Here is a 26,725-nt window from a genome sequence, read left to right as displayed (position 1 = left end):
TGGGGTTTCAACATATAAATTTTGGGTGGGGACACAACTTCAGTCACATCAGCACACCCAGTAAGAGGCTGAAGAGTGATTCCATGAGCTGTGCCAGGAAGAAAACTGTGACAATGTCTACGTAGTGTTTCAAAATCACTCACTTCTCCCCCCCGCCCCCCCTCCCCCAAGCATTCAGAACCTTCCAGCTTTGTGAACAGAATTTAGACTCAGGTCAGGAGACCTGCTCCATAAGAATGTTGTCCTTACATCTGGCCCAGTTTGATCCGAAGAGAGAGCAGAGAACTGGAAACACAAGCTTGGGATAGCTATATATTCAACAGAAACTAGATCAGTAGGTGGTAAGACGGCATTTTTCTGTGTAAACTGAGGTTCTTAGTCACTGGGATACCCACAGGCAAGGCCTGGATTTTTCCAAAAGCAAATGTTCTGAATGTAAGTAAATACATCCAGAGTTCTACAGGACTGCGACGATTTAGCCTTGAGACTTTTTTTAAACATAGGAGGACGGTAGTAAACGAAGACTTAAAAAAAAGCACCTAGGGCCGTGCTTAGCAAAGAGCAATCACCCAGTAGGTATCTCCGCTCTTAACTTCTGCACCACGTTTCCAGGACTTGAAGGAAGTCTTAATTGCTCCTCCACCGCCCAATTCTAACCCTATGGTTGCGTTTCCTCCCTACCCCTGCCTGGCAAACTCCCAGGCCGACAGAGTCACGCCCACTCCCCAGCCTGCCCAGACACGTCCGAGGGGCCCCCAGGCCTGGAGACCGGCGGAGCCTGAAAAGTGAGGCCCGCTGCCAGGGGCGGGCGCAGCCACCCCGTGGGAGCCCCGGTGCACGCAGCTTTGTGGGAGTTGTAGTTCTCCCAACTCCAGGCCTTCGGACGAGGCGTTCGCCGCAGGACTCGTTTTCCCGTGTTCCTCTGCGCGGGTCCACTTGGGACAGTTCCCTGGGTGGGTAAAGAGGTGGGTGGGATCTTGCTCATAGAAAAGTGGAAGCAAGGCGTCTATGCTAGTGCAGCCGCTGCCGCCGAGGAGCTCAGGGTTGGTTCCTGTCCCTTCAAGGGTGCTGGAGACCAAACTTGAAATGCAAGTTTAAGGTTCCCTAGAGGGCGAAAGATAAGGAGCTGGGCTCCCTCCCCTCCCCCCCGCCCCCCGGCCAAGCCTGCAGCAGGAGCGACCAACGCCGACCCTGGTTAAAAGCCCCAGGGAGTCTTTTCTGCTCCCACCTCCGCTTCTGCCCCGACGTTCCACTCAGGCTCTCCCTCAAGGCGGGAGTCGCGGCGGTCCCCGCTGGTCGGGGGGGCTGGATGTACGCCCCTGCCAGTTCACGCGAATTTATGGGCGGCCGCTGAGCCTCGTGCTTGTGTTCGCCTCCTGCAACCGCAAGTCAGAGGGCAGCGGAGGGGCTGCCACCATGATCGCCGGCGTCTTCAGCATGCGCGTGTGGGCCCCGGTGGGCGTCCTGACCTCGCTGGCGTACTGCCTCCACCAGCGGCGGGGGGCCCTGGCCGAGCTGCAGGGGGCAGACGGCCAGCAACCCGTCGACCGCAACCTGCTGGAGTTGAAAATGGTGCAGGTCGTGTTTCGACACGGGGCGCGGAGTCCTCTCAAGCCGCTCCCGCTGGAGGAGCAGGTGAGAGGTCGGCCCGGGCCGGGGCTGGTGGGGCGAGGACCGGGTGCCTCGCCCGGACACACCTTCGGGGCTTTATCCTCGTGGAGCGGCGCTCGGACTGGGTACAGACAAAGGGGAAACAGCAGTAGCCAGCTCCTCCCCGGGCTCCTGAGCAAAGCTGCTGGCCTGACACCCTCCCACCCTGGCTCCCCACGCTGCCCCGACCTGTCGGGTGTCGGATAGTCCCGGAACAGCTTCGTCCCAGTGGTGCAGCCAGCAATGCTGCACTTCTTAAAGGCCATGGGAATCGCCTGGGAATCTTGTTAAACTGCAGGTTCTGATTCGGCAGGCGTGGGGTGGTGCCAGAGAGTCAGCATTTCTAACAAGTATCTGAGCGAACTTTAGTACAAGGGTACGGTGCCCTTCTGTGTGACTGTTTTGAAGGTTGTTTGTCAGAGTTGTGGGGATCCGGGTGACGGGAAACACCCTAATTGGGATCACAGTGGGTAAGAGGTGGATGCCTTTGGAAACAAATTTTGCAACAGCTTTTTCTCGGGGTTTGCTGGAGATCTCTTGAATGCTCTTTGTAACCAGTGCTGTATCTTGGGATTCTCCTTTTCTTTGTCAGACTTGTAAACCTATAGTGGAAGGAATTTGAGGTAGGAAAAAATTAAAAATTAACTAGTCTGTGGCTATAAGTCTTAGAATTGGTCTGGATTGGTTTGGATAGTTATAACTAAAGCGCAAATGATTTTTTTTTTTTAATGATTATCCTCCCTGAATGTGACCTTTCATAATGGGAAGACCTAGTGAAGAGGAATAGGAAAATGAAATTCTCAAGCTTCCAGGTGTGCCACTTACCTATGAAGTGCTTTTGAATCATGGGTCTTCCAAGTTGATAATGGAGCAGATGGGCCACATTGTCCAAACCTGATATCAGGTATACTCTTCATGATCACAGTTGCTTTCCTCTGGGTTGTGACATTGAAAAACCGAAAACCCATTTTTAAAATCAAACCTCTAAAACATTTCCCAAATAAACAAATACCTTTTGATAGATTTAATTCTATTACCAGGTTTCTAGTTAACCTTTATATGGCTATGCCACCTGATATCTAGTCTTGAAATTTCTTTTCTTTTGTTTCTTTGATCCTTACTTTGCCTTTTTACATTAGATCGCTACATTTTCCTTACGATTTTGTATAAATGTAGCCTATCTCATACACAAGTCCCCTGGACCCCAATTCTTGTGTATTTATTCTTGTTACATAGGATCTGAAGAATAATATATAGGAATGTATATTCATGTTAAAGGCAAAGATATCATTGGTGGTGGAGAATAAAACTTTGAATGTCTATTCCTGGACCTACAGCTAACCTGATCTATGGACATGTACAGCGTATATATTCCCTTAAGGCCCTGGAAAAATATTTAGATTCTTCTAGGGCTTGCTCCTGAGCCAGTGAGTGTGTGAAGGATATAGTCTGTGGTTTTGGTGGAAGGGACCATTGTAGCTTAGAACACCAGCTTCATTCATCTTCAATCTGGGTAGCCACAGAATAGGGAGCATCTGAATCCATGGCCTGGCTTTGCAATTAGAAAAGGCATATTACCTCTCCTGTCTGCTCGTATTCTCCAGACTTTAGGCAGATGCTTTAAATATCTTTGGTTATTTAGTATAAAGTCTTGTGCATAAATGCCAGAAGTGGAACCAACTTTCTTTCAGTGTAAGCTATGAGCAAATGTCATCAGCCTCTTATAACTCATATCTGGATGTTCTCCCTGAGGCTTTCTTTTCAAGATGCAATTTGATAGAGGTTGTTATGGGATTTTCTTAACTTCCTGGTTCTGCTACTAATTATAGTCAGAAGAGTCCTGCCTAGCAACAATTCTAAAACTAGAATTGCTTTTGGTACCTCTTTTTTAAATTTCTGACTGATTTATAGACAAACATATGTGACAAGTCACTTCATTCAGTTATCTCACAAATCCTCAGAAAGTAGCATTATTTAAAACGAGGTGTTTCATTCTTAGGGCTTGAATAGTCATTGGTTTAAGCAGTCTTGCTGAAAGATTGCATCTCTACTTCAGAAATAAAATTGTGGAACTTGGTTGGCCATTTTTTCTGATCGTTAGAGTATATCCAAGTGTACTTTCAGAAGAAAAGCTCTGGCCCTGCTTTCAGGTTTTCCCCAACTCCCCTCTGGACAGTGGCAAGATGGCCTCCACCCAGGCATGTTCCTCAGTTTTTATAAAATAAAGTCCAACCTACCCCAGCTTCTCTGTTAACTAAGGCATCTGGGTCCTCATTTATTTGACAACATAGACAAGCCGAGAAGCATAATGTCAGTACTTTTGTTGTTTAATACCTTTCCAGTGTTCAGCTGAGAGAAGTGGTATTCAAGAAGTTTGCGTGAGGGGTGTGCCAGTCAGTCCATGTATTCTTCTGGATCCATGGTTCTTAACCTGGGTGGAACATTGAATTCAATGGGAACCTTTAAAAAATACCAATGCCTGAGTCTCCCCCCCAGAGATTCTGATTTAATTGATCTGGGGTATTCAGACATTGTACAAGCTTCTCTGGTGAAGCTTTAGAATTATCTGGAGTGGATAACATTAAAAAAGTAGAGGCCCCACCCCAGGTAGATCCAGATATTATTAGCCCAGTAACTTTTTAAAAATGTCTAGTGATGCCAGTATACAACCAACGTTTAGTAACTTTGCTTTATTCTAAAATCTACAACTATACCTGGAAGGGTTTTGTTTACTTTTATGTAAATTTTGTCTTTTCCTGGAGGATAGCATATCAGTCCCAATGTAGAATTGCCTTCACTGAAATGTGCTTTGTTAAGATACTATCATTCTATGTTGAGAGAACCAGGAGAAACAATCCCGCAGAACTCATTGCTGTGAATACTGAAAAGATGTTCATTGTATTACTCCATCCTCTTTATGAGGACCCTTGGGAGGAATTTGTCTGTTAGCATTAGAAATGGTGTGCTTCTCCTGAACAGTTGGCTTGCTTTTGTCTTTACACTTGTCTAGCTGATCAAGTTTCTCCTTTTCTATAAAAGCAGAAAGCTTAATGCCAAATCTGTGGCTCACCTATGATAAGTATGTGGATCTTCATGGTGTGCATTTTTTAATAACCTTACTATTGTGTTCTTTTTTTTTGTTCCTGCATGTTTGCTTTTGTCTTTCTTGTCTACTTTGAATTGGTTTCTTACTATACTTTAGGTATAGCTGTCATCTACTTTGTTACTTCTTGAAGATGGGGCATAAATAAAACAGGTAAAATTATTAAGTTAGCCTTTGCTGCTAACTGGGAAGCTGAAAAGCAGGAATGAGAATGAGAGTTTGTATGTGTGGTAGACACCATATGTGAAACTGATGTATCTTCCATCCTTGAAAATTTGAAAACGTATATTGTAGACCGGAAATGACCTGGACTTCAGGTAGTTGTCTCTGAGGAACACCAAAGGCCCTCTGTTAGTAAATGTGCCTAACAGGAGATTTCTTAATGGGGCCGAATGTCCCTGTGGACCTATGTGTCCAGTGTCTAGGTCCCATGCTGGACATTGGATTTACAAGGATGGATAATTCAGCTTCAGCTTTAAAGGAATTTACTATGTGGTGAAAGAGAGAGACACAACAGATTTCCATTATGGGAATATGCTGGGAGCACTGAAAACACACAGAAAGTGTCTCAAACTTAAAACATCTCAAACTGAACTCAACTTTCTACCTGGTCTTCCATCTTAGTTTTAGTCAAGGAGTACCTTTCTTACTAGGCTCAAAATCAGAGTTATTTTTTATTTATTCTTCCTGATTTACCTACCAACACGGCCCCCAAATAAAGTTTTTATCTACTCATTTGCCAAGACTAACTCAGATGCCTTGTATCTACCTTTTATTCCTATAGCCTTAGAGGGCATGTTAGGCTCTCATGTAGATAGACTATTGCTGACATTTTCAGATGGACTTTTCTGCATTTAGTCTTCTTGTTCCAATTGTGATATATACTTCCGCTTTCAAACTATTCTGTGGAGCCCCTGGGCTAGAGGGAAGCTGAGTGGCTGGGGCTTTGAGTTCTCACTCCTACTTCAAGAGAAATTCTAGTTTTTGCCTTTATATATGCAAATCTAAAGTTAAACTTTACTTGGTATTTGCTAATTTAAAAGTTTGAAAAACATTCCTGGGTTGAGGGAAACCAAACTACTCCTTTGTCATACACATTCTTCACCATCTCTACTTTGCTCAAGCTTTCTGGTTATTCTTTAAAAAAAAAAAAGATAAATATTTTAATTTAGTTTCCCCATTTTATACTAAATCATTAACACAGGTCACAAATTGCATTTTTTGGTTATTCTTGAAACTCTGAATGCTGTGTCTTACAAGTCCAGGTCTTTGCTTACCTCAAGATTATTCATTTAAAATGCCATTCTTTCCATGAAACTTCTCCTGAATCCCCAGCCAGAAGAGAAGGTCTGCCTTGCCTTTGAACTATGATGGCTTTCATTTGATTTCTTGCAGCGAGTATCTGTTTCTTTTATGGAATTGCTACAATTTACATTCATAACTTGCTTTTTCTGCTAGCCTGAAAACCCAGAAAATGCAGGGTCAATTTGTCTCAGGTTGGCATCTTCCACAGGGCCCGGCAAATTGTCAGAACTAATACTTGTGCGAGGCCCTAGAATACTTGTGCTGGGCATCTAGAATACAGAGGTCAGTGAATGACCCAATCTCTGTTCTCCAGAAGCCAAGTCTACTGAGCAGGTCAGGTCAGTAAAGAAGTTCTTCTAATTTGCTTTGGTAGAGGCTGAGGCTGTTGTAAAAGCACAGGACCATGGTCAAGACTTCTGGGAACACTTAAGTTGAGTCTTATAGAATGAACAAGTGTCTTTCCAGATGAAAGGAGAAAGACAATTCCAGCCACAAGAAGCATGATGTTGGAAGACCATCAGGTATGAAAATAGTGCTAAAGGAAACAAAGTTGTGTGACTGGAGAGTAAGTATGTAGGGCAGGGAAGAAGTGAGAGGGCTGTGAGAGAGGAGGTGAGACCAGCGTGCGGCCATGAGCCCTTGGAGGGCTTTTCTCCAGGGGAGTTAGAAGATCAGAAAGAGGGAGCAATGACTAACTGGAGAAGGAAGAAGGTCTCTCTGAACACCTGGTCTTCTGAAATCAGCTGGGGCAGCACCAGTGGAAAAGAGGCTCAGGCACTGGAGACTGGGAGCTGGTGGGACTGAAACAATGCCTGTTGGAAGAATGCATGACTTCCTCTGTGCAGAGAGAATCTAAGACTCCCAGGAGTACTCTCCTTGGATAGTTCTGGGAGGGGAAGATAAATATGATATGTGACATAGTGGGTTTTCAAATGTTAATTTTAAATCAAAACAAAGTGGTAGGGACTAGAGTTAAATATTGTTCTTTTGATTGTAATTGTTGTAGGAAATCAGATTAAGAAGACAACTACTGAAAGATTGAGTGGTTACTGCTGATGATAAAGTAAGACTTAAGTTATTCTTGAACATTAAAGAGAAGGTAGGTGGGCAGATAGGAACAGAAACCCTTTCATGCAAGGGAAACAAGATGAAAGAAGATACAGAGTAAGCAGTGGGCAGGATCTAGGTTGGGAGAGAGAAGAAAGGCAGTGTAGCTGGATATGGGGCCAGCCAAGGTGTAGAAGTTTTTGAAGTCCAGATACTTGCCTTAGAAAAAGAAGCCATTGATATGATTCAAGTGGCTTAGCAAGATTAACTAGGTGACATTGAAATATACAATGTGTGCCAGGCATGGTGGCTCATACATGTAATCCTAGTATTTTGGGAGGCCAAGGTAAGAGGATCACTTGAAGCTGTGGGCTTGAGACCGGCCTGGACAACAAAGAAAGATCCCATCTCTTAAAAAAGAAAAAAGAGAAATATTTATTGTAGTCACTGTGCAATAGATTCTGTGCAATAGATCACTAACGCTTACTCTTCCTGTCTAATTGACATTTTGTACCCTTTGATAAATATCTCTCCTTTCCCCACTGATCTCCCTCTTCTAGCCTCTGGTAACTACCATTCTATTTTCTACTTCTTTGAGTTCAACATTTTTAGATTTCACACATACAAGCCTACCTCTGAGATATTGCATGTTCAACCCTAGATCATCACAATACAGCAAATATCACAATAAGGTGAGTCACACACATTTTTTAGCTTCCCAGTACATATAAAAATTACATTTATACTATACTGCGGTCTATGAAGTATGGGATACCATTATGTCTGAAAAATATACCTATTCTAATTAAAAAATACTTTATTACTAAAATATCCTAATGATCATCTGAGCCTTCAGAAAGTCATCATCATTTTGCTGATAGAAGGTCTTGCCTTGATGTTGATGACTGCGAACTGACCAAGGTGGTGGTTGCTGAAGAATGGGATGGCTGTGGCAATTTCTTAAAATAAGAGAACAATGAAATTTGCCACATCGATTAATTTTGCCCTTTCCTGAAAAATTTCTCTGTAGCATGCAATGCTATTTGATAGCATTTTACCCACAGCAGAACTTCTTTCAAAATTGGAGTCAATCCTCCCAAATCCTGCCACTGCTTTATCAACTAAGTTTATGAAGTATTCAAACTCCTTTGTGGTCATTTCAACAGTATTCACAGCATCTTCACCAGGAGTAGATTTCATCTCCAGAAATCACTTTCTTTGCTCATCCATAAGAAGCAGCCCCTCATCCATTCACATTTTATCACGAAATTGCAGCAATTCAGTCACAGCTTCAGGCTCCACTGCTATTCTCTTACTATTTCTACCATATCTGCAGTTAATTCCTCCACTGAAGCCTTAAACCCCTCAAAGTCATCCATGAGGAGTGGAATTTACTTCTCCCAAATGTCTATTAATGTTGACATTTTGGCCTCTTCCCATTTCTAGCTTTTGATTTAAAGTAAGAGACATCTGACTCTTCCTCTCACTTGAACACTTGGAGGCCATGGTAGGGTTAGACTCACTGGCTTAATTTCCATATAGTTGAGTCTCAGGGAAGAAGAATGCCTGAGGAAAGGGAGAGAAACGGGCAAATGATTAGTCAGTAGAGCAGTCAGAACACAGACATTTACGGATTAAGTTTGCCACCTTATATGGGCACAGTGTGTGGTGCTTCAAAACAATTACAATACTAGCATCAAAGATCACTGATCCTAGATCACATTTCGTTCACATTATCCATAGCAGATAATGTGAATGAAAACATTTGAAGTATATATTAAAAGAACTACCAAAATGTGACACAGAGACACAAAGTGAGCACATGCGGTTGGAAAAATGGGGCCAGTAGACTTGTTCAGGTTGCCAAAACCTTCAATTTGTAAAAAACACAATACCTGCAAAGCACAGTAAAGCAAAGTGCAATAAAATGATGTATGCCGGCCAGGCTCAGTGGGTCAGCCTGTAATCCCAGCACTTTGGGAGGCCAAGGCAAGTAGATTGCCTGATCCCACAGGTTCGAGACCAGCCTGGGCAACTTGGCGATACTTTGTCTCTACAATAAAAAAATAAATAAAATTAGCCAGGTGAGGGAGTGCACACCTGTAGTTCCAGCTACTTGGAAGGCTGAGGTGGAAGGATTGCCAGAGCCCAGCAGGTCAAATCTGGGGTAGCCGTGAGTGTGCCACTGCACTCTAGCCTGGGCAACAGAGTGAGACTCCAACTCAAAAAATAAATAAATAATTTTTAAAGAAATGATGTATGCCTATATCACTAAAAGATTGATTTTAAATATTTTTACCACATAAGCATAAGTATGTGAGGCTATGGATTTGTTAATTACATTAATCATTCCACAGTGTAAGCACCTATCAAAACATCACATTGTACCCCATAAATATAAAAAGTACAATAATTATTTGTCTATTAAAATAAAATTTTTAGATGCAATGAAAAATGATTTTTTCAGAAAGATTAATTAGGTGGTTCCATCTGTATGGACTGTGGGTGTGGAAGGGAGGAGTCTGCTGCAGGCTCTTGCTTGCAGTCATAAGGTTTACAGTCTAGTATGTTCATGAAGGGACCATTGGGCATGACTTTTTTTCTAGCCAGTGATCAGCAGGGCTTGGTGGGGTGAGGCACGAGAAAGCTAGAGGTCTGAGTTTTGGGGCCTTGGAGAACTGTGGTGGGATTGAGAGAGACACAGTAGGTGGGGAGGAGGAGCTGGTATACTGGATTAGAAGGAAAGACTTATTTTTAAAAATTGAAGTCCTCACATATTAACTAAGTGAGTGTGTAAGAGTTTTATGGACAGTTGGACCTATGATCCCTGTGGTCGCTTGTAATGTTTTAAAACCATTGCAGTAGAGTTGGGTCAGGAGCTAGACTGCAAGGAGTAAAGAAAGACCATGGAGAAGCAAAGTCTTAGATGGCACTGCTTGTTTCAGAAATTGGATGAAAGAGAAGGGATACGTGGCAGTTACAAGAGGCATTAAGTAGAAGTGGTAGGGGAGGGGCGACCGGTCAGGTCTTAGAAACCTACAGATTGATTCTTTGGACATTCTTCCAAACATATGGCCATTTGAGATATTTCATTCATCCACTCATTCATTCATTCATTCACCAATTATTTGAATGCCAGGCATTCTGGCCACTTCTTCCTCTTACTTCTGTGTGGGCTTAGTGCCAGAGCAGTCGCTTAACAGTGATTACTAGGGTAGCAATAACAAAATTTGAGCTAAGGACACCTGGAAGAATAAATAACCATCCTGTCTTCCCTTAATTGGAGCTAGAGTTAGTTTCTTTCCTTCCTTCCCATGGGAAGTTTGCAGGCCTAGTGTCAGCAATTCCAGACGTGTTCTCTGAGTGCTGTTTTCTGCGAATACGGTAAGTTTCAAGAAGCTTTTAAAACAATGTATTGTTTTTTGTGGTCACAACAGGTAGAATGGAACCCTCAGCTATTAGAGGTCCCACCCCAAACTCAGTTTGAATACACTGTCACCAATCTAGCTGGTGGCCCGAAGCCATATTCTCCTTACGACTCTCAATACCAGGAGACCACCCTGAAGGTGAGCAATGAGTCCTTGCTCTGGGGAGCCCACTGCAACGCTTCCATGGTTTTCTCTGGGCTGAGTTCAGCAGGCTGTTTTTATTCTTCCCTCTCTTTCTTTCCCACTTTAGGGAGGCATATTTGCTGGGCAGCTGACCAAGGTGGGCATGCAGCAGATGTTTGCCCTAGGAGAGAGGCTAAGGAAGAATTATGTGGAAGACATCCCTTTTCTTTCACCAACCTTCAACCCACAGGAGGTCTTGTGAGTGACTTGAAAAAGGGGTGTTGCACCCAATTTAAGGTCTGGTCTTGAACACGAGGAAACGTGTCCTTGAGGCTGGGAGCCCTTCCCCCAGGCCTAATAAGATGAAGGCCTTCCCAGGACAGAGTAGGGGCCTGCTTAGTACAGTAAGATAAAAGCCTTCCCAGAAAAATGAAAGAGTTCTTCTAGCACCATAAGATAAGAACTTTCTTGGAAGATTCATGTTAAAAAGGAATGTAACTCCAATCTGTAGTGCGCATGTGTAACTCTGCTGTAAACTTTAGCTGTGAAATACCCAATTAGCCTGTATGTTACAAATATGTAAGCCTTATTGGGGGGACAAAGAAGCTAAAATTGTATAAAAGACAATGCCCTGCTGCGCTTGGGGTTCAGACAATGCTGCCTTTGGATGTGAATCCGCTGAGCCAGTTCCAGCACGAATAAAACTGCTTCCTGGCCTCTGTGTCCTGATTCTCTCTATAAAATCCTGCCACGGTCCTGACCCCCAAGTCGGTTCCCACTCTTATCCAAAGTAGTGTGGGGGACAACCTGTCATGATGCAGTTACCCTTCTATCACAGGATCCTGTGAACAGATGGTCCCTGAAGGCCACCTTCATTGGCCTTCAAGTCCCTCGGGGGCAGCCATCCTACAGAAAGGTAAAGCATTCTTCCTAGTCCCATACCTCCCCTTATGTAGTCTTGAAAGACTCCCAGTTGCTCTGTGAAATAAGGTAGAGTGTATATAATTAATTATTCCTTTTCTGATTGTCTCTAGCTCTTAATTTTTTTTTTTTTTTTTTTAGTGTTCGTTCCACTAACATGTATCGGAATCTGGAGTCTACCCGTTGTTTGCTGGCTGGACTTTTCCAGCGTCAGAAAGAAGGTTTGTGTTTGGGGTGTAGAAGTAAGCTCTTATCTCTGAGGAACTCTTCTCACATCCAAAACCCCTCTCACTTTCCTGGTTCCTTTGATCTTTATCCTTCCGCACACATGACTTCCATGGCGAACCTATTCCAGTGGGCCCTCCCCTGTCCAGCCTTATGCTGCCCTTGCCAGCCTGACTTCCTCACCAGCAGCAATGCATCAGCAATGCCTCTGGTGCCTGACTGCACTTCTCAAGCTGCAACATGAGCTGTACAAGGTGGTCCTAACCAGATCTTGTGAACAACAGGGGGCTTTTTGCTTAGTTGAGACACTGCTGGAAAGGATGGAGGGCAGGAGGGACACTTAGCTAGGACCCAAAACTTCTGCTACTACTCAGATCTTGATGATAATCCATAGCATGAACAGTATTCTGTCCAGCCTTTCCTAGTTGAGAAAGTCTATTGAGTTTGGGTTTTGACATATTCAGCTAGTGAATGATTGTGGTCAATGGTTCCCAACCTTTTCACTCCCAAGGACTGCATTAATTATTTTACCACATGGATTTTATGTATTGAGGGCCTTTGGCCATCAAACGAGGCTGCATTTTGTCATTTGTAATTGATTCAAATTTACATTTAATCACCGGTCTGAGTTTCAGAGCTTCATGGCCTCACTAAAATGGTGCTATAAGGTAAAGGTTCTTGTTATTTTGTTTGGCTTCTTTAGCAGTAGCTCAGATAGAAACAAAATGTTCATCAAACTTTTAAGAGATATGTAAAGTAATGGAACCTTCAGGCAAGAGGAAGCTGGTCTTGCCCCCAGCTGGGTTGTGTACTGCTGCTGATTCTGGCTGAGGTTGGCTGTGGAACACAAATAGCATGTATCTAGGTAACAGAAAGCAACAAGATGGGCTGCCCCTTGCTTCCTGAGAGCCCTTGAGTTTAGGAATACTCCACAATGCCTGATCTTCTGAAAGTTCTCACTTGCTTAGCTCCTAAAAGGCAAATGTCCTCTTCTCAAGAACATCAAAAGCAGGACTGAGAAGGAAAGATGTTTGTTGTTAGCAGCATTATCTACAGACCCCAGACTGAGGATGCCCCAGTATAAACCCAGGGGGAAGGAAATCACTGGCCTTGAGTGTGGCCATCTGGGTGACAGCTCCCTGCACTGGACCCACAGGTACTGGGACTCCAATTTGATTTCTGTCCTGGCTATTTCCATACCTTTCCCAGTATGAAGGGACATGAATAGACCAAAGAATCCCAGAAGTGGTACAACTTTGGGACACCGCTTAGACGGTTATGTCTATAGAAGCTATAGAGACTCAGGCTGTGGGGGAAGCTAGAGATTGTTGGCTTGTGCCATTTGGTCAGTCATTCATTCAACATATATGCAAGTGTCGACTCAAGTGTGCCTTATTTATCATAAACTGTAGATCCAATATCCAGAATCTAGATGGCAATATTAGAGGTTTAGGTCATAGTTATTTATATTGTAACACTGGAAGGACCTAGTACAGTAGTCATTCCTCAGTATCTGAGGGGAGTTGGTTCCAGGATACTCTTTACTCTCCCCTCCCTTCAGATACCAAAATCTGCAGATGTTCAAGTCCCTTATGTAAAATGACATACTTTTGCATATAACCTATGCATATCCACCTGTGCATAATCTTTAGATTATGTATATTTATAATACCTGGTAAATGTAAATACTATGTATTATGCTGCATTTTGGTTTATATTATTATTATTATTTTTTGAGTTGGAGTCTCACTCTGTCACCCAGACTGGAGGGCAGTGGCCGCTCCCGGCCACTGCAGCCTCGACCTGCTGGGCTCCAGTGATCCTTCCTACTCAGCCTTCCAAGTAGCTGGAACTACAGGCGCGCGCTACCACGCCCGGCTCGTTTTTTATTTATTGTAGAGATGAGGTCTCGCCAAGTTGCCCAGGTGGGTCTTGAACCTGCGGGCTCAGGCAATCCACTCACCTCAGCCTCCCAAAGGCGCGGGATTACAGGCTGAGCCACCGATCCTGGCTGGTTTATATTATTTTTATTGTTATTTTGTTATTTTTATTTTTTCCCTCAAATATTTTTGATCCAGAATTGGTTGGTGGAATCCATGGAAGAAGAACCTGAGGATACAGAGAGTCAACTGTATGCATCAAACATTGTTCTAAGAACTTTGCCTATATTGACTGGGTGCGGTAGCTCAGGCCTATAGTCCCATTGCTTTGGGAGGCCAAGTTGGAAGGATCTCTTGAGGCCAGGATTTGGAGCTATGATCACACCATTGCACTCCACCTGGGTGAAAGAAAAACCCTGCCTCTAAAATTTTCTTTAAAAATTAACTTTGTGTATATTAACCTGTTGAATTCATAAAATAACCCTATTAGGCAGGTACCACTGTCCCCTTTTATAGATAAGAGAACTAAGAAACAGAAAGACTAAATGACTTGCCCAGGGATACAAACTGGTCAATGGTAGAACTGGGATTCAGACTCTGGGAGTCTGGTTTCAGAATCCATACTCTTTACTTTTGTGTTCGACTGCTTCTCTGAGGATGTGGATATCTGAAGAGGGCCTCTGATCACTTGGCGTTCTTTTCACGTGACCTGCAGAGCCCCAGGATTCTTCAGGGGGGCTCAGGAACTACAGGAAGGGAGGCAGGTGGGACATAAGAGTACACAACACTTTGGACCCCCACCTTGCAGCCATCATCACATTTTCTTTTATTACTTTATATAATAGCAGAATGGGGAGGTTTAACTGCTTTAGAAACAATTGAAAACTGCTGCTATAGTCCCACCCCTTGATTTACTGATGAGCCCCAGATAACAGCAGTGACCTTCTAAGACGATCCTGTTGGTTAGTTGTGGATTGAGGACTAAACTCTTATGACTTTCAGTCTGGTATCTTCTTCTGTCCAGACTAGTGAAGTATGTCTGAATATTCCAGTGCAGTTACCATAGGCTACTTTTGAAGTCCTGGGTTCTGACTGTCAATAATTTGGGAATAAATAGCTCTTTGGGACTTTGATTCACCTAATCACTCTGTGGAGTGACCTTTGTGAATTCCAAACTGCTGCTGATGGGTGCTACTTCTTTCACCATCAGGCTTGAATGGTGTGGAAAGAGAACCTGCCACAGGCACTTGCCATCTCTGGCACAGAGCAAAGCACAGGAAGGTGTTAGAACACCTTCTTTGGGCATTGATGGGAAGGGGATAAGGGTACTGAGGAGCTCTGAGCAGCAGTGAGCTACTGTGAGGTATGTAAGAAATATTGTTTGCAGTTTCTTTTGTTAGATCTATGATTAGGCCGGCAATTCATTTAGGAGTCTCACTTTTATTTGGGTAAGGCTATGGGGTCTGAGAGGAATTGTAGCCTCGTGGCCACTTTTCTTAGTTTGTCATGTGATAAGTCACCATACGGGCCTGTATGATTGGACTTGAGGAAGCAAGAAAGTAACCTAGTTCTGATAAAGTCATTTTTTATTAGAATGTCCAAGGTAGGGATCTTTTTGGAAGGGGTCAGGGAAGTGCCAGTCTGATCCAGGCACCTGCTATAGGCTATTTGTGGCTCAGTAGGAGGGTTTGTGCTAAACAGAACAGGCTGTTACTTGCTTTTTCCATTGCTCAGATGACAGGAAAGTGCCTGCTGGCAGAGCCAGGGCATATTGAAGGCATGTACTGTACTTAATTGTACTGTACTTAAGGAGTAACCTTGATGATCTGCCCCTTGGAGTAGTCCAATCTCTGTAGACAAGAGAAGGAGAAGAGGTAGAGATACAGGGAAGAACAAGCTGAAACCTCTTCCTGCCTGTGCTTCCTACCTTCCTTCTAGGACCCATCGTCATCCACACTGATGAGGCAAGCTCTGAAGTCTTGTATCCCAACTACCAAAACTGCTGGAGCCTGAGGCAGAGAACCAGGTAACTGTCCCTGGGTTCTTACTCATCAGTGGAGGACAGATTTTTACCACTTTAGCTGGCAGGACTCTGCCTGTACTGAGGGCCTGCTCAAGTTTCACACTGATGGATAAGAGATTGGAGGGTTTAACTGATACTCAGGGTCAGGCATGGTGGCTTATGCCTCTAATCCCAGCACTTTGGGAAACCAAGGTGGGAGGATTGCTTGAGCACAGGAATTTGAGAACAGCCTGGGGAACATAGCAAGACCTCATCTACATACATACATTCATACATACATACATTTAAAAAATTATACTCAGGCCTGGCATCAGCTGCCCAGGAAGCAAAGAAGCTCTGCTCATGTGGCAGGCTCATAGTGAAGGTACAGGAAGATGGGAAAAGCCACATGCTGGGCTAGAGAGATGATATATTCAGCCACAAGTAGGGATTTGCCATTTATAATGCATTATCCTCCTGGCAACCCTGGGATGTCAGATGGGGCAGATGAGAAACCAACAGGCTAAATAAAAGATGATTGAGCCCACCACTGACCTGTAAATTGAGGTATACAAGCACCAGAGGACGTAGACTTTCCTTCTCTTACCAATATGTTGCTGTGTAGGATAGATTGGAGCCAATGACACTCCAGTTCTCAAGTAGTTCTGAGCTGCACTAAGACTGTATAGTATGTATTCCATAGAAGAAAAATAACGCTGTTTTCAGACAGACCTGGGCCATGCTTGCATCATTTTTGATGTGCTACAAATGCTAGGTTGGGATTTGGAAAATCCGGCCTTTCATTGTAATATTGGTACTTGCTAACTTATGTTTACAAGTCATTTGACCTCATAGAGCCTTAGCTTACTCATCTGTAAAATTGGAATAATACCATCTAACCCCAGCGGGTTGTTGTGGGGATTAAATGAGATCCCAAATGTTGGATGAAGCACACTTTGTAAACTGTTAATCACTGTATAATATAAGGCATTACTTTTTATTTTGTGACAGAGGCCGGAGGCAGGCTGCCTCTTTGCAACCAGGAATCTCAGAGGATTTGAAAAAGGTGAAGGAAGGGATGGGCATCAACAGCAATGATGGAGTGGACTTCCTCATCCTCCTGGACAACATGGCTGCTGAGCAGGTGGATGACTATCTTCCCCAGGCCCTGGGTTTGGGGAGTATGAGATAGGCATCTGGATGGGCTGACTCCTGAATTAGAATTGAGCAGAGAGAAGTGGGTAGAGGCCTCTTGAGTTGGAGGCAACAGTAATAGGACCTGCAAATGGAAGAGATAAGGGAATGGAGGGACTGGAGAGCAATCAAGACAGACTCCTCACCCATTAGGGACACAGACATTGAACTCTAGATTAGAGTTTCTTGAAGCATGTTGCCCAGAACACCCGACATGTGAGGTAGGTGATGGGGAGGGAGGAATGGAGAGGGTTTAAAAATTTTGGAATCCCTATTTATTGTATCACTTTGTGGAAAGTCCATCTGTATATCGACATATTAAAACAATTGGAGAAACCTATAGTAAACAAAACTAGTTAATATTTGTCTGCTTTTCTCAAACTTATTTAGCCATAGAGTCTTTTTTAATGTAATAAATACATAAAGAAGACTACACAAAGGGAAATGCTTCTCTAGATTCAAAGTGGGACCCCCAAAGACAGTAGAGGATTCTCCCTCCTCCTGTGAAAAATACAGTGTGCTCTACAGACAGAAATGCACCTTGTGCTTATGTGTAAAATAGGCTTATGGTTAAATGGCAAGTGTTTCTATAAACTGTTTATATGGCATACTTTCTTTTTTTTTAGTCATAGTCTCACTCTGTCACCCAGGCAGAAGCATAATTTGTCACATTCACAGCTCACCGCAGCCTCAACCTGCTGGACTCAGGCGATCCTTCCGCCTCAGCCTGCCAAGTAGCGGTTTCGCCAAGTTGCCCAGGCTGGTTTCGAACTCCTGGGCTCAGGCAATCCTTCTACCTCCACCTCCCAGAGTTCTAGGAGTATAGGCATGAGCCACTGTGCCCGACCATGGGATGCTTTTAGAAGTCATTTTGGAGAAAATGAAGACCAAGTAGAAATTTATGAATTCTCTGCCTTACATTTTGTTCATCTTTTTCTTAAGTTAAAAAAAATACAAATCTTTTCAATTTTGGAGAGGATGGGAATCCATCAAAAAGGAAGGAAAAAAAAATTTTTTTCCTGTTCCTTCAGATCTCAGATCTCTAGTAATAGCTTCAGAGGGCCCCCAGGGACATAGCTTTTTGAGTTGTTAAGACCCTTCCTGGATGAATACAGGGTTCCCCAGGCCCCATGGAAGCTGATCAGCTGCTAGGATCAATAGGTGAGAAGCATTTCTTTCTAACACTGTACCTGCGGCTCTTTCAGGTACACAGCCTCCCAAGCTGCCCTGCACTGAAGAGATTTACACGGATGATTGAACAGAGAGCTGTGGACACAGCCCTGTATGTACTGCAAAAGGAAGATAGGTGAGGGGCCTCTGCCGCTGGCATGAAGTCATGCTTTGTCAGACCTCCAGGTGTGGGGGGACGAAGAGTTCATCAGGCCCACTCACAACTGCTGGCTGGTGTCTCTGCATGTGAGGATGCTGAAACAACCCTGTCCTGCTAGCCTACTCATAGGCCTTAGGTCTTCACATTTCTGGAGCTGGGACTGGTGACCTAGTACTTCCATTCCCTGTTACACTGAACCAGGAGCCACCACTCTACTGCCTTTCTCTTGATCTCTCACTTTTTCCTTTTGCTTTAAGGTTTAAGGGATTTGGGTGGGGGGAGCTGAAGGAAGAATAATTATTTCTCCCTTTATTCATCACATCATAATTTACAAGTCATTTTTTTTGTTCTCACTGTGTGAGATAGGTGTCATTATCCCTGGCTTTATGGATAAAGAAACCGGGGCTGAGAGATGTTGGCTGCGTGGCCTAGGCTCAGCTAGCAAGTGGCAGAACTAAGACATGGATCCTGATCTGCTGACCACCAGGCCTCTGTTTTCTCTACATTCCTAGTACCTACGGTTCTGTTTCTAGAAGGTCTGTTTCCAAGCCAGCATGGAAAGTTTCTCTCTTGTCAAATTTCAGAATTCATCTTTTTCTGATTGATTATGAGCATTCAGCTTACACTCAGAATAGGTGACTTGATAGGGGAGGGAGAGGGAAGTGGAGAAACAGTCCTGGAGAAAACGCGTAGTGGGAAGATGCATCTAATATTTCAAGAGTTTGCTTGGTCAGTTGCAAAATAAGAGCCCCTGACTGCATTTCTTCCCCTCAGAGTCCATGTGTCCATGTAAGCAATGCATTAGTCGAAGGCATCCAGAGGGCTCGAGCCAAGTCACACAGCTTGCTGCCACTCCCTGGGACTTGCCAGCTTCCCTTCTCTGTTCATGAAGTGGCCTGACTGTACCTAAGTTGTTACTTACTGTCCTCCCTTCATCAATGTACACACATATATTTAGTACATATTTTCAGCTGTGTGGGCCATGCAATTTCTGTTGTAGCTACTCATCTCTGCCCTTGTAATTTGAAGCAATCAAAGACAATATGCAGACAAATAGGCATGGCTGTGTTCCAATAAAACTTTATCTATAAAAAACAATCAGCTAGGTTGGATTTGGTCCATGACATAGTTTGCTTTCTTCTGGCGTAAAAACTATTGTCTTTTCCATTCCAATTAGTCCTGGTTTCATAAAATTGATATTTTGTCAAGGACAAATGGTTATAACCCCACTATGCCATCCAACTCAGCTTTGCCTTACATGTTCTTCTGAAAAGTATAGGTTGCATACAGTGTTGATTGCCTGCTCTGTATCCATTGCTGCAACATTTCTTGATTTATAAAGGTGGGAGTTTACCCAGTCACCGTGAGTAAGGGTCAGGCTAAGCCAATCATGGCAATGTTGTTCCCTTTTGTCAGTGACTGGGTTCTTGGAATTCTAGGAAAGGTATGTTTTTTTCTTTGATTAAGAGTGAGAAGCACGAAAACAAGAAGACAGGCCCCTGAAGCCTCCATGGAAGCTGATCAGTTGCCAGGATCAGTAAATGAGAAGCATTTCTACTACTGTGAGTGAATGTGCTTTGAGTTGCAGCAGTCACCTTGTGATCATGATGTGACAAGCCTGAGAATAAAGTGATGGCGCCACAGAGCCAACCGTGGGAACACTACCGCTGAGCTTTTTAAGACACATAAATGAGACATAAATGAAATGTCCTTGTGGTCTAAAGTCCAAAAGAAGGAAGACTGGGACATAGGAAACATAACTTAGGATGTTCTTGTTTCTTCTGATTGTTTTTCTAAGGGCTTCTGGAATTCCTGGAAATCTTTACCCCCTGTCCTTATCAGCTTTACTTTTTAATTCTTTAAGTCCTGGTTCTTCATCACTTCTCCAGGTTACTAATGCTCTGCTCCCCCAGCCCCTCCCACCTCAGTTGTGTTCAGAGCAGGTCCATATCCTGGTGCTTTTGTTGTTAGAGGTCTTTGTTCACAGAGGATCCCAGACCTGATGCCATTTCTCTCGTTCTGGTCCTTCGCTATCCCTTGTGCATTACTTGCCTTTTTCTCAGCTCTGTCTGATTGGGCTCGTGAGGTCCTGGGGGCGGAACCAGCACATCCCCTGAGTGCTGAGTGCCTGCTGAATGCTTAAATATTGTTCACTTTTCACAGGGAAAGTCTTCAGATGGCAGTAGGCCCATTCCTCCACATCCTGGAGAGCAACTTGCTAAGAGCCGTGGATCCTGCCACTCCACCTGATAAGATCAGGTACCTAGCACAGAAATTCTGCTTTGTGAGCTAAAGGTGTGTGGGAGCTCTAGTTGCAGGGCAAGAACCCACATCTTAGGGAAGCAAGAACCAGCCATCAGTGACTGAAGGCAGATGTTTAAGAGGCCAAGAGTACCGTAGAGGCTCACAATCTTTTTACCTTTCTTTCTGTTCTACCATGATTTGAAATTTTTATTTCAGCAATTTTATTTTAACTAATTGAACATGTGTCAGAGTAGTCAATTATGATACCACACTAATTTTATATTATAATAGTCCAAAACAAAGATAATTGCTTAATAGATTATTTAGTTTGAACACCTTCACTGAATATACAGAAGATATGATATCCATAAAGCATCTTTTAAATTTTTATTATTTATTTATTTATTTATTTATTTTTGAGTTGGAGTCTCACTCTGTTGCCCAGACTGGAGTGCAGTGGCCACTCCGGCCACCGCAGCCTCGACCTGCTGGGCTCCGGCGATCCTTCCGCCTCAGCCTTCCGAGTAGCCGGAATTACAGGCATGCGCTACCACGCCTGGCTGATTTTTTGATTTATTGTAGAGATGAGGTCTTGCTCCCAGGCGGGTCTTGAACCCGCGGGCTCAGGCAATCCACTCACCTCAGCCTCCCAAAGGCGCGGGATTACAGACTGAGCCACCGAGCCTGGCTTAAATTTTTATTTTTTAGAGATAGGATCTTGCTCCGTCACCCAGGTGGGAGTGCAGTGGTGTGATCATAGGTCACTGTAGCCTCAAACTCTTGGGCTTAAGTGATCTTCCTGTCTCAGCATCCCAGTAGCAGGACTACGGGCATGAGCCATCATATCCAGCTACATTTATTTTTTATTTGTAGAGACAGGGTCGCACTATGTTGCCCAGGCTGGTCTCAAACTCCTGGCCTCAAGTGAACCTCCTGCTATGGCCTCCGAGGGGTACTGGGATTACAGGTGTGAGGTAATGCACCCAGCCCATAAAGCATTTTAAAATGTTGGAAATGGCTCATGAATTTCCAATGCCACTTTTGTAGCCTGGACCCCCAAGTTGGGATCATGGATTTGGATTTGGTTATGCGTCCTAGGCACTTGCTAAGCAAAGTGTTGTCTGCAGACAAACAGCTTCACCATCACCCAGGAACTCGTTAGATTCTTAGACCTCAGCCTGACCTACTGAATCAGCATCTGCATTTTAACAAGATTCCCCAGGTGATTTATATTCATCCTAGTTTTGGAGAAGCATTGCTGTAGGCTACCTTCTTGAGAGAGAAAGAGATTACACATAGTTAGAAACTCATGGTGAGAGTAGGAGGCGTAGGGACAATAAGTTGAAATGGAAACATTCAGAAACTTAGGACCAAGATTTATAATAGCAAATCGTGTGAATGCCCTTCCCTGTCCTTCACAGTACCTGTACACGATAGTACATTTCTTGCTAGCTTTTGCTACCTTGCCACCCTCCACCTTGTATCTTTAGAATACCACAGGATCCAATGCTTGTCTTCTAGGTTGGGGGCCAATAAATACAATCCTTGTTCCTTCCCAAGAAATGGATCCTGGCATCAGGCAGCTGTAGAGTGAAATGGCACCTTTATTACTGATTATAGCCATTTGGCGAATGTGTTAAGTGCCAAATGAACTTCTTATTATTTTATAAAAATGAACTTAATTCCCCAAATTGCAAGCTTCCTCAGCAAGAAGCAGAACTTGCTTTCTAAATTCATCCCATGTCTGAGAGTAGGAAGAACATTGGCCATGGAATGGGAGGGGATGTGTGTGTGTGGGGGGGAGGTGACCCAAAGAGAGAAGAGAGGTAGGGCCTAAGCCACATATGCTCAGTTTCTTCTTTGAAACTCACCAGGGATGAGTGAGTGAGTGGGTGGGGAGGAGGCCAGGAGAGTCTCTCCAGTGCGGACCCTCCTCATGAAGACATGAGGAGTAGGAATAAGCCTTCTCCCCCTGCATTTATTTCCAAGGAGTTTTATACCAGATTCCACTGATTTCTACATGTCAGCTATAGATTTGTGTTAGTTTTGGACTTCTCCTATCTTAACACATTCACGATCGGCAAATTTTTCACTTTCTTAATACTGAGAGAGAGCAAAAATAAAAAAAAAATCTGAAGCTCGTTGCTGTAAACTTCTGTTGTTAAGCACAAGTAAAATGGTCTTTTCTAAGTTGTCACCTTTTTCACAATACAGCTGAAAGTTGCAGACATATCCAGTTTTTGCCTCAGATACCACTCTGACTAGCATCTGTGCTTTAGATTTTTATTGGGACTATAAGCCAAATATATATTATATATATATATATATATATATATATTGCATATATATGTTTCTTCATTTATACTGCATCATTACATCACTATCTGTCTCTCTATCACTAAGAAGTTCACTGGATTCATCTTTGATCTCTGAAGTCTCATCAGCATATATTTCTTCATTTTCCATAGTTATGGTAAATTATTTTTAACATTGATGTATGAAAGCCCTGAAATATCAAAATACAAGTGTACAACACTAATTGCAACAAAATAATGACCAACTTGCAATTTTTACCAACTACGTAAATCAATCACAACATTGTATAATTGGTATCTGATCATTATCTCAATTAACTTTCTCTCCTTGCCTCACTATTCATTTCCAAGCAAAATATAATAACATGCATATGACAACGTTGCAGCATTCAGAAACAGAATATGCCAAGATGTAATTCACATCAGCAGCAACCAGGATCAGAATTTGGAATGATGTAAATTCACGTAAGCAGTCATGAATGAGTTAGTTTAACAAACACATATTGAGCACCCTAACTAAGTAGTAGTCACTATAAAGGTGAAAACTTTCTGTCCTTGACTTGTTTCAGTGCAGTGTTTTCTGAGGCAAGTGTCATTTCTTACTCAAAGGAGGCAGGCAGTTGTCCTGTCCTCCAGAATCCTGAGGTAAAGACTTGTGGGGAACTGTTTCCTTCTTGCAGAAAACTGTACCTCTATGCGGCTCATGATGTGACCCTCATGCCTCTTTTACTGGCCCTGGGGATTTTTGATCACAAATGGCCCCCCTTTGCTGCTGACCTGACCATGGAACTCTACCAGCACCAGAAATCTAAGGAGTGGTTTGTGCAGCTCTATTACCACGGGGAGGTAAGACCTCTGAGGTGGGACTGGGTGGTGGCGAGGGCACCCTCCCCCAAGCCCTATCCACCTGGTTTAGTCTCCCCCGTCAAACCCAGTGAAATCTCCCTTGGTACAATCAGCTCTCTGAATCCAATTGGGTGACTCATGGCTATGGTCTTTGGGTAGGGTAGAACTTGGCATATGGTGGTAGGGTGGGACTTGGGCCTTCCCCTAATTCTGTTACAGACTCCTTCTAGAACAGATTCCCCCCTCTTGTCTCCTGAATGTCTCTGCTGAGATGTGACATCCTGTCTGTGAGGCTTGTTTTGAAGATAGCTGATGGTGTCTTTGGGAGGTGGTGTGTGCTGTCAGCACCCTTGTGTCTTGGCTGCTTCATCAGGGCTGATGTCTAGGGCAGAGGCCAGAGCACTCTAGGGATGACACCGTTGGCTCTCCCATCTCTGGGATGTAAGTTGACTGTGTCTTCGCAGTCAATTTAACAAACACTTCTTGAGTGCCTTTTACAAGTGCCAAGTAGTGCTTCCCTCCCACCGCAAGCTAATTGGGTAGTAGAGCCTTCCTGGCCATTATACTTGTGCACACATATACCACTTGGCTCAGAGCCTCTTCGATCTCTGGACTCAGCTGAAAACAGCAGAAGGACAGAGTCCTTAGTGGACCTGCTGAATTATGTCTCTTTCACAGGAGCAGGTGCCAAGAGGCTGCCCTGGTGGGCTCTGTCCACTGGATGAGTTCTTGAATGCCATGTCAGCTTACACCTTAAGCCCAGAAAAATACCACACACTCTGCTCCCAAGCTCAGGTGATGGAACTTGGAAATGGAGAGTGACAGTTTATACAAGCAGGATGTGTTAATTTTTTAAATAAAATGACTTTGTACAATACCTCCAGCTTCGTGTGTTTGGGAGATTGGGGAGCAAGGGCTAATGTACCTTAATATAACATAAAGATATTTCCTTCCTGTAAGTATATTAAGAACTCCTCCTGAAAAGAAAAGGGATGTAATGCTAAGACCAAATGGATAGTTCTCTATTTCTAAGGTCAGAAGCACCTGCAGGTGTCACAGGCTGGAAGTATCATGACCCCTGTATAATTGTGCTGGTTTTGGACTTTATTTCTTTTCTACTATGTTAATTTCACAAGCATTTATTGAGCCCCTTACTTAAGTAGTAGTCATTATAAAGGTGAAAAGTTTCTGCCCTCAAGTTGTTTCAGTCCAGTGGGGGAGGTAGATAAGTAAATCAGTGATACAATGCAGTATGTTTTATGCTGTGATGAGGTAGAGGAGGGTCTATTTGGATAAAGAAAAGAAACTTTCAGCTCTGAGAGCTTCTGCCCTGATCTGAGAGGAGAAAGGTGAATAGGAGTTACCTATGTAAGCAAGGAGGAAAGGATGGTATGTGTAAGAAGAAGATAGGCTTCAAGGTCAGGGCACATTGCTGGGTGGTGAGGTGGAACCCTGCTATGGGGGCCCAGCATAAGAAACTGGGCCTTTGGTAGCTGTAGCTTCAGGAGCAAATGGGGGCTCCAGGGCTCTGTAGTGGTAGGATTGGGGGTGAAGCATAGGAGCTTCACCTTCAACTGGGCCCCAAGGGTGATCTCCCTATTTCCTTATCAGTGTTCCCATTCTTCCTCAGAATCCGTTTCAGACCTTTTTCAATTTCAAACCACTAATTTTACCTCGCAGAGAAAATAGCAATCATGATAGCCTCTCTGCTTCCCACCATCTTTATGTTGATGACTCCCAGATCAGGGAGCTGAGATGTCTCAAGCTTGGGTTTCACTTCTGAGCTTTGGACACTCACGTCCGCTTGGATGTCTCATAGGCACAACATTTTCCATGTCAGAATCAAACTCCTCTCTCCTCCCATAGGCTTTCCCATCTGAATGAAAGATACCACTACTGTCCACTCAGTCGCTAAACCGGAAATCTGTCCTTGTTTCCTTCATCTCACATTTTCCTATGGCTAATAAATTAAGCTTTATCAATATTACCTGCTAATTTCTTGAATCTATTCACATCTCTCCATCCTCAATCTTCATTGTGTCCCCCATCCTTATTCTGCTGATGGCTGTATTTCTTATTTCACTGAGAAATTAAAAGCAGTAAGAAGCAAACTTCCATATCCCACCACCAAATCTGCAAACCTACTTGCACTGGTGCCCATATGGCCTTCCTTCCTGTTACTAAGAATGAACCATCCCTGCTGCTATCCAAGGCCAGCCCTCTCACTTTGCATTGACTCCTATAATTATCTCTTTTCTGCATTGTTGATTTTTTCTTTCTTCCATTAGCATATAAATTAGCATACAAATATGCTGTGGAATCTCATCTTAAGTTTTTTTCCACATCTTGGAACTACTATGCTGCTTTTCTTCTCTCCTTCACAGCAAAACTCCTCAAAAGAGTTGTCTCTGATTTCTCCCTTCCCAATTCTCTCTGGAACCAACTGTGATTAGGTATTCCCCTCCACCACTCCATGGAAACAGCCCGTGTCAAAATCATCAGTGACCTCTGTGTGGTAAATCCAATAGCCCATTTTCATTCTTCTTACTCAGCTTCTCATCAGCATTTTTGGAATATTTTCTTCATTTGGCTTCTGTAACAAATACTCTCTTGGTTATCTTCCAGTTCTTCAACTTCTTTGTTTTTGCTGAATCTCCCTTTTTCTAATCTATAAGTGTTGGAGTGTCCCAGGGTTTAGTCCTTGGGTCTTTTCTCTATCTTTTCTCCTGTATTCACCCCCTATGTGATCTCAAGTAGTTTCATAGTTTTAAATATTTATACAATGTCTCCTAAATTTATACCTTCAGCCTCACCCTTTCCCTCTGAATTGGTCTCATTTCCAACTGTCTACTCAATGTCTCTATTTGGATATTTAAGATATATAATAGGCATCAAACTCCCCATCATCCAAATACACTCTTGCTTCCTATGCTTTTCAAATCTACTCCTTCCACAGGTTTTCCCCATCTGGGTAAATGGCACCACCATTCACTCAGTTGCTTGGGCTAAGAACTGAAGAACTACCTTTGACGTATCTCTTTTTCCCATGACCTACATCTAACACATCAGTAAATCCGGTTGTATCTATAGCCTGAGTTGACTGTTTCTCAAG

At 43.5% G+C, this 26,725-nt stretch overlaps 1 protein-coding gene across 1 annotated transcript; it reads left to right on the top strand.

The window, feature by feature from the left end:
• Positions 1-946: 946 nt before the first annotated feature.
• On the top strand, positions 947-24,492 carry ACP6 (acid phosphatase 6, lysophosphatidic). Its single transcript, XM_008066009.1, has 10 exons — positions 947-1,635; positions 10,543-10,671; positions 10,784-10,914; positions 11,719-11,798; positions 15,621-15,708; positions 16,696-16,828; positions 18,084-18,184; positions 20,372-20,467; positions 23,448-23,613; positions 24,292-24,492. The coding sequence occupies exons 1-10, from the start codon at positions 1,417-1,419 to the stop codon at positions 24,433-24,435; spliced, it is 1,287 nt and encodes a 428-aa protein (XP_008064200.1). The 5' UTR covers positions 947-1,416; the 3' UTR covers positions 24,436-24,492.
• Positions 24,493-26,725: the final 2,233 nt, after the last annotated feature.

The sequence above is a fragment of the Carlito syrichta genome, unplaced genomic scaffold, assembly GCF_000164805.1.
Source record: "Carlito syrichta isolate Samal-C Ts95f unplaced genomic scaffold, Tarsius_syrichta-2.0.1 Scaffold308835, whole genome shotgun sequence".
NCBI lineage: Eukaryota > Metazoa > Chordata > Mammalia > Primates > Tarsiidae > Carlito > Carlito syrichta.
The sequence above is the reverse complement of the archived record's forward strand: the minus strand, read 5'-3'. Positions and strand labels throughout refer to the sequence as shown.